This window comes from Plutella xylostella, chromosome 4 (assembly GCF_932276165.1).
Source record: "Plutella xylostella chromosome 4, ilPluXylo3.1, whole genome shotgun sequence".
NCBI lineage: Eukaryota > Metazoa > Arthropoda > Insecta > Lepidoptera > Plutellidae > Plutella > Plutella xylostella.
Window position 1 is genome coordinate 4405083 of NC_063984.1, and position 8863 is coordinate 4413945.

General features: G+C 40.0%; 1 protein-coding gene across 2 annotated transcripts in view; it reads right to left on the reverse strand.

Moving 5' to 3' along the window:
* The window catches only part of LOC105385910 (T-box transcription factor TBX20), a 28183-nt gene extending 19938 nt beyond the window's left edge, over positions 1 to 8245 (reverse strand). Inside the window, exons 1-2 of one of the 2 annotated variants that reach the window (XM_038121344.2) lie at positions 7576 to 8245; positions 5385 to 5658 (exon numbers count right to left, since the gene is read on the reverse strand). In XM_038121344.2, the coding sequence (XP_037977272.2) occupies positions 5385 to 5658; positions 7576 to 7789 (488 nt within the window). In that variant the 5' untranslated portion in view covers positions 7790 to 8245. The remainder of the gene's footprint in view (positions 1 to 5384; positions 5659 to 7575) is intronic. The other variant, XM_038121345.2, reaches the window with a different exon arrangement.
* Between the last annotated feature and the right edge of the window lie 618 nt (positions 8246 to 8863).

An 8863-nucleotide genomic window follows, 5' to 3' on the forward strand; every position in this document is an offset into this window, starting at 1 on the left:
GCATTGACAGTTGCATAGCTGCACACGAGCTAAATAACTACTAAAGCACTTACTCTATTTAAGTACCCCAAGGAAATTCATAATTATGAGACCTACGGTTGATGGATGATGTAGGTACACAAACAAAAAATATAAATTGTTCTTTGAATATGCTATATTTTATTCATCAGCAAATAAATTATGTCACACAGGCAATCATTTGGCTTATTAGAGTGAAGACTTGGCGGACATACTGGCATTTTCAAATAGCCTTTTATTAGGGCGAATCAAGAGACGTCGTCGTCGAAGCTTGACTGACAGTTGCACATTAATAGAACCGCAATGCAAAGAGAATCAACAATCAACGAAACGATTTGCAACAAAATGAGGGCCATGTCGCATGTCGCCCGCCCTGCCCCGCCGCCCCGCCGCCCCGCCCGCCCGCGCCCGCGTCACGTCGCGTCGGCAGGTGGTGGCACGTACTTCTTAATTCTTTTGTCGTTTTCAGCTCCGTCAAATGTCGTGTTTCCCGTTAGCATACATTTTCACAAAGTTCCCCCCCCCCCTGTGCCACCCGCGCGCCCCCTTGACGCCACCGCGTCTTTTGCGAATAAAATTAGTGTCGGCAGCGTGACACCAACTGAATTTAAGCTTAATAAGATATTTATAAAGAAATTTCCGATTCAGCGGCAAAGTTCAAAATTTGAGTCCGACTCTGCAAAGAGTTCAGTGGCGTTTTCAATTTAAACTTGGAACAAGTTAAATAATGTGAGAGCTCCGGCCAACTCAATTCATTTTAGATTTTAGTGAAATTAGCTTTTGAATTTGAATGACGGCAACGTCCACGGTATCTTGTGGAGGATTTCCCCGAGTAATTTGGGGTTGTATTAATCCAAGTTTTTAATTTGACGGTTAATCTTTTAGGCTATTTTGTAACCATGGATAAAGTAATGTAGGTTTTATGAATATCGTGTTTTCAGGAGCCGATTTCTGCATCGTCACTTTGGCAGGTGGGGAGGTGGTGTGAATGGCTGCCCATGCAGACCAGGCATGCCTCGCCGCGCCTCCTCGCCGCGTCCACACATAAATCAGCCGTGCCGCGGAGCCCCCGCTCACCGAGAGCCACCTCGCGAGCGATAAAAATCCAAATTGTTTTGTCGCCCCCGCGGCCACCCGCCGCCCCCGCTTCGCTCTTAAACGCCGTTACAACTTGCACTTGTGAATCGCACCTTTTACTGCTCAGAGAAATTGGCGTACTCCATCGATTTTACATTCAAAGGGTGCAAGAGGGATTCTCGCAGCTTGGTCCGTGGCGAGATCGCTATCGGAGACGGTCGACAATGGCATTTTTGCATGAACTACTGCGTGGCGGGGCGACACGCTGGCAGTGGTAAATGCGAGCCAATTAGAAGATTAAGCGTTGACAATTACGGTGTCGGATCGCGATCGTATATCAACAATAATCGTGCGAGTGCGACAAATGGCGAGCGACGCGCGCACCTGTACCGACCGAGCCTCCGCGAGCCCTGGCCAGGCCAGGCCACATGTAGAGAAGCTGTTTGGTCAACTCGACCTTACGCCTTGAAAGCTAGCGCACTAAAGACTTACATAATTATACATACTTTATTAATCTTTAAAAAATTCGCTATGATTCTGTTTTGAATATCTATTGTCTAGAATTATTAAATAGCGACAAAAAATCTGACTAAATCATACATAACCTCTATATTTTATATAGGTTACTTTAATTTTGCGTTGGAAATTATTCAATATGAATAAATTAAAAAAAATGAATTTAACAGTTTCTCTATTCATTTTTGCTGGTAAACGTTTTGAAATAAATAGGCGAATGTATCCTACTCGGGACATTAGTAGAAATTGACCGATAAATTACCTCCAATCTAGTGAAGCCTGTGGAAAATTGTATTTCATGAAAAAATATGATCGAGTACCTAATAGTGACAATGAAAAATTAACCAACAACAAATCTGAATATTATTTTGCTTACGTAGGTATTGCACATGGAAACAAAAATAGATAATGGATTCTTACTACTAAATAATACGATACACAACTTCAAAGAATCGTACAAAAGAATAATGACTATTTCACCACAAATAGGTATAATATATCACTATTATCTTGAATTATGTTTCAGAGGTCGGACATGTTTTCAAACATTTTCCTTACAGTTGTATGGATTATAGAGTTGTTGGGTTTAGATGTGGACAAGATACGTTATGTATCATGGGTGGTGAAGAGAAGATCAAGCCGCGAGTGTGGTGCCAACTCATGCCACGTATCAGCCCGTGGAAGCCACAAGACGTATGTAAGAAGCACGCATCAGTCCAACTCTTAAAATGATGGTATTAAAATCGATATCTACATTAGCATACAGGGGATGAGTACATTCATCACAGATTTGGCAAGAAACTGAGATGGCGGACGTCTGAAATGACAACTTATTATCAACATCTATTCGATAATAGAGCTATTTTATTGGCAAAGAAGAAAAGATAAAACTTTTCAGTAACTTGAAAAGGCATAACAAACTTTTTAAACAAATTTAATAAGATTAATCTGTGAAATAAATCACATTAACTGCTCCACGATAAGACACGTGCGATCGTCCAAATTCCCGTGACCAATTGATTGAACGAATCACGCCCGCCCCTCCCATCATAGATTATTCGGGAGCACCGACTTATCTAAAAGTAATTGAGATAACGACTTCTTTCGCTTTGTTACAACATTCAAAAATAATGTAAACTTTTAATTTGTCCAAGAAAACTAATAAATATTAGCCTTCACATTCAAATTCAGCAGCTAACAAGGCAGCCTCAGATGGCTGTCGCCTCATAAAAAGACTGTACACAAAACGAGGAGCCGACAAACATCAAAATATTTGCAGAGCAGATGAAAAATGAACCCCCGCTGAATAAACTAAAAAAAGCTCTACACAAAGAGACAGGTTTAGCGCTGCGCTTAGTCGCGTTAGCTCTGCACCCCGATTAGCATGGCAACTAGCGTCCGACAGACCAACATATTTACATTATTCTATTACGCCTGTTATGATAATCTGCTAGGGGTGAATCCTGCAAATGTGGTCGGATTTAACGAGAGCTCCGATTTAGCATTTCTCATGATTACTCATGGGTATTTTGACCTTTTTGAATTTTATGTTTTATAAAATCATTCGATTGAAGAAAACGGTACAAAAGTGACGGCTGCACCTGAGTCGGCGCGCGGCGGCGCTCGTTGGCGACGACTCGCTCGATCTCTGCGGAGCAATTCAATTACAGTGAAAGATCCCTCATAAGCGAATCGTTTTTCCGAGTCATTAATTTTTTTGAACGACACAGGGCTGAGCGCGATACGGCGGGTGGGGAGGGTCCGAGCGGCTATCTCGCGAGATAATGCTGATTTATGTGGTCGGGCGGCGGTCGCGATTCGTCGCGCGGCCTCGCTGTCACATGCGATTGTCGCGCGACTCTGACGGGGCGCAAAGATACCTTATTGAGCTGCCGCAGCTCTACACTTTTGACACGATTTACGTTTTTTGTCGTACTTACTCAAAGCCTAGCTAGGGTTGATTGAAAGAGGTAGGTACCAGAAAATGTATATAAGAAAAGTAGAGTAAAGTTGTGAGAAAGGGTTTTTCTGACACGAAACATGCACATGAAGTTTACAGTTCTGGGCTGCTAAGCACCCAAATAAATGCGACTTGAATATAATTTCCAGATGTCGTATTTTATGGTGCGTGGTAGAAAAACTGAATGCCTGGGGCGTCGTTAACTCGAGAACATTATAGGAATAAATAAGTGTATTAATACGACTTTATAGTCCGTGAAAAGGCCTTCATTGTTTTGTGCGTTGTGCCCGGCCTTTGTTCCCATTTATTTGTTCGGTTCAGATTTTGACGCGTTTAGCATTAAATATTTCAGAGCGAAACTGTGAAATGAGTTGTGATCCGCTAATTAAGCTTGTAACCGGCAATGCAATTTGCAAGTGCCAGAAACAATGATAAATTTTATTGACGAACCTATTGTGAAAATGTATACAGATTTTTGCAGTTTTTATCGTTGATGTCTTCAGTATGTAATTAATGTAATACATTGAGTTGGTACTTACATTTTAGGCAGTTCTTGGCTTATGTCGATTTACAAGTAGTAACTTTTATTATATTTCTAACTAGCCAAGTGTAAATTTACGCCTCTATTGTTGTAGCGAGTACTTGGTTGTTATCATAAAAATGCATGTGAATTTGTCACGATTGGCGGAGTGTCGGCGGTGATTTACACGCGGACGATAACGGACCGAATCCCGACGATAACCGCTTAGCTAAACATTTATTTACATTTCATCTCAATGTTATTTGTGCTTTATGAAATTTATGAAATTAAATGAATTTCCTAAATTTCACACAAACATGTAGGTATTTTTGCATTAGAACTCTTAGCTCCAATTTCACAATAGTCGGTTAAATCGTAACCAGGGAAAGGTGGATCAATTATACGTCATCTCCATATTAAATTCTTGACAGATGTGTCAAAAGTCAAGCATTAACCTCTGGATATGCTCTAACCCACTATGGAGAAATTGGCACTTATGATGATACTTTTAATGTAGAACTAATGGGATTCTTATAAGATACTCCCCTTACTAACACAATACAGACCTATTCAATCGTTACTTTTATATATGGCAGTAAGATGCATAAAATTGATATACCAATGAAAAATATCTGCTATAGATTTAATTTTGCACAAAAATCATTATTATTATTTAGTATTAAATTCCTACCAATCTTACCTCCCTGCATGGGAGTTCCGGGCACACACAAGTCGCGGCGACAAAGGCTCAATCGCGATTTAATCGTTTCAGGGAGGAAGTGGGCTCGTAAAGCACAATGCCCAAGTTCACAGTCCAAGGAATTGGAGTAATTCCAGTGAGCATCAAGTGACGATTAAATTTGCGCGGTTCTCTCGCGGGTGGCGGCGCGTCGCCGGCGGCGGCATTGTTCGGGCGACACGTCGCGGGCGACCGACCGTGTCGCCGCCACCTACCTACACAACACTCGATACAAAACGATATTGCCTTGATCTCGTTAACCAACAATGGGATTCGATTACGCTCATTCCATTTCTTTGCAATTCCAACCGCTTGATGTTTATATGTATGCGTTTGAATGTTTCAGCGATGATATCGCAAGTGCAATGTGTTTTCTTGTAAGAATGTTTCAATGTTGTGAGTTGCTCAATATGGTGTACGTAGGTACTACTTCACAAATAGTACTTTTCACGGAATCATTAATTTAATAAAAACTCTATAACCAATAACATAAACCATTAATTAATAACCCTGTAACCAATAACACAAACAAAACAAACTCCTTTAAGACTCACCTGCCAGTCTTCGTGATAATCATCTCAGTGCCCAAATCGTTGAACTTGTCCCAGAGCTCCTTGGTCTCCAGATGGCACTGTATGTGACGCATCTCCTCGCTGGACCAGCGCTCCATGAGCTGCGGGTTGCGGGGCGGGGGGGACACGGCGCGGGAGCCCCCGGGCGCGGACCCTGCCTCGGACGTGGAGGAGACGTCCACGGGCGAGTCTCGCTCGAAGTCCAGGGGCGGGGACGGGGAGCCCGAGCCTGATGCGGCGGCGTCCACGAATTTTTCTGTGGACGGTAGACGGGGGTTTGTGAGTGGATGGTTTAGTTTTTGGTAGGACGACTCGTATGAGAAAATATCCATTTTACACCTACATATTTATTACTTAAGTACAGAATATTTTTGTTGTTATTATTAAGGTGCTTAAATTAATCATTAAACTTATTCAGTTATTTCACAGTCTTGCTTGCCTTCATTAGTAAAAAATATATACTTTCCTACCTAACTGAATAGTTCGGATGATCCTATTGGAATCCTAGTTGGGTTGGATGTGTAATTTAAAAACTATTTAGCTTACATATAATATTATATTTTACATGCTGCGACTAAAAGCCACTTGCTCGTAAATCTACCTTTCATAAAAACATAAACTTTACAAAATACCTATATACCTAAGATGGCCTATCCTGTTCGTCCAATTCTATGAATGAAATACTTACCTAAGTTTATTTTTATACAATCGATTTCTAGCCGTAAGCTAACAAAATATAATATTTATTAGCAATAACAAATATTCGCCAACACTCTAAATGTTAATAGTCAATTAAGGAAATATGCTGTTAAAATAATATTGAGCATAAAATACACACCATGTCTCCCACTGATACCTATACAATTAAAATACCACAACATAAACAATATAACTATGATAAAGTTGATGACTCTATCATCAATATAGATGGTAAATTACGAAAACAACTAATATAAATAAGCCTTTCTGCATCCATTTGCATTATGTTGGTACTTTTAAATAGGCGTTTTAATAGTATTATTATTTAAAATGTGTTGGTATTTAGATTTGCTTACAATTTATACTTCAATCATAATTTAAGCAGTACTACCGTCCGCCCATAAGCGTTGTATTGCTGTACCTAAATAATTTCCTTAAAAATTATTGTAGCTGTTACATTAATAATATTATTTCATATGAATTGAAAGAAATTAGATTGTATGCATAGAACATAGTTTAAGCAAGAATTAAGTATAGATGATGTACTCCCGTCAGTTAATAAATCTCTTTAAAACGTTGCAAAATGTGCAATTCATAAAATATAAAATGTATAAAAAACATTACTACAATACAACTTCGTGTAAAAAAAGTTTTATAACAACTTTAGGCCTAGTCCGTGGAAAATTTAGACTCTATAAAAAACCTGCAATATTCCCTAGTAAGGTAAGTGAATAACTAATATAACTATTAGCGTCCACTTTCTTTAAAATCATTGATATGTTTAAGTATTTAAATTTAAAACAATAAGAAAGTTGACGGACCAATATTTGTATATGGGACTGAATCCAAGAAGATAGGTACCTACTAAACTTTTTGCATTAGATATTAACTCATACATGTCGGTGACAAACCCTAGTTTCGCTCTAGTGTTTGTCACCGACAAAGAATATTTGTAATCCTTCTGTTGCTTAAACAAAACATGTTCTGGGACAATTAATTGTGTATTACTTATTAAATATTAACTACTTATGCATTTTTTATGATTTTATTCAATATTTTATTTATTCTTTTCTTATTAATTGAATTACCATACCTACCATACCTACCCCGAAAAATATGGCAAATTATCCCATATAAGGACAGACAAAGTACTTCATTGTTATAGAACATAGCTAAATTGGTATTACTTTCAAACTCTTGACCGAACAAAAAACTTCCTGAAAATCGGTTTCATCCATTTCGTATAATATCTACCTAAAACTACATCACAACAGATAAATACTTATACTGCTAACGTATACAAGTTATACCTACAAATAAATACAACATCCATAATTTAAATTTTTGGTTTCAAAAATCCCCTTTTTCCTTACGATTAAGATGAAATATGTGACTAATTATGGGACTTGTGAGTTTACAGAATCCATCGTTTCAGCAACATGCTTCGTACAAAAATTGAGTTTAAAAGACTCACCTAGCGGTGTCAAGGTGTCCTCCCGAGGGTCTCTGTGGCGGCGGCGCTCGCGGCGCTCCTGCCGGTCGCGGGCCATGATGGCGGCGATGGAGAAGTCCGTGGCGCAGGGCCGGGCGGAGCACTCCTCGTCCATGGCGGGCCCCTGCCGCTCCCCTTGCAACAGCATCAAGTTGACCGCCTGCGCGCCCAGAGTATCACCGTCTGAACATCCCATCGGGGCGCATAACCTGGATGACGTACTGGTGGTCAGTGGTTCTGGTGCACGTGGGTGAAGGTGATCTTTGTTTAGGAATTAATATCTTGAATAGATTTTCTCTAAGTTTTTTTGCGAAAAAAAATACAAAGATACTAAATCACAGATATATTTCTAAAATTCACAATGAAAACGAGACAGTTCAGTTGCAACAAAGCAGTCTAAAACAAGAGCTTTTAAATTTTCAGCACATTTATTCTCCGTTCAAGTTTCGGGAAATCGGTGAAAACTTTTTACGCGGTAAGTGTGCGGTGCGGTAATCGGGCCCGGTGCGGCGCGGCGCGGAGAGACGGCGACTGAGGCCGAGCGAGCCCGGGGAGGGGCCTGCCGCCGCCCCCTGCCACCACGCTCCGACCACGCACACATGATCACTTTTTATTACTTCTTTCTTACTACGCCCGTCTCTTTCCCCCCAATGCGATGCAACGCGCCTCTCTCGCTCCCCCACGAGTTTTTCTCCGTGTGATAACTATTGAAATTCGCTAAATGGCTCACCGCGGCGCGGAAAAGGCTCTCGTTAAACGGTAAGCTGATCGTATCGAAGTATTTATTCGTGTTACTCGGCGCGGCGATGGTTGAGATCACTATTTATGCATTGTAAGAGCTCGTTTGCCGCCGCCGATGGGGCCGGGCCGGCCGATTACTGCTGCGGGAATATTCGCGCTTATATCGCAATGAATAGATAAATAACATCAAACTTTATTACACCGTGTAAACTGCCTCTTCGAGGTTAATTGTACTTACATGAAAAATGATGGTATTATGAAAAAAAAACATGGGCTGCGAGTCAACTACAGTTCTTTTCAGTTAAGATGGTTCCTGTGATAGATTTATATTTTTTAATTACGCACAAACTTCATGTTATGTATAAATAAATATGAATTAGAAATGTAAATCACAATTATTTTGTACTTAAAAGAAGGGGTCAAGCTTATATAGTTTACTGATAAACGTTTTGGCAAATGAATAAACGTTTTTGTATTTTGTAAATCACAATAAAATTATGTCTTACCTATAACCTATCATAGTCACTGC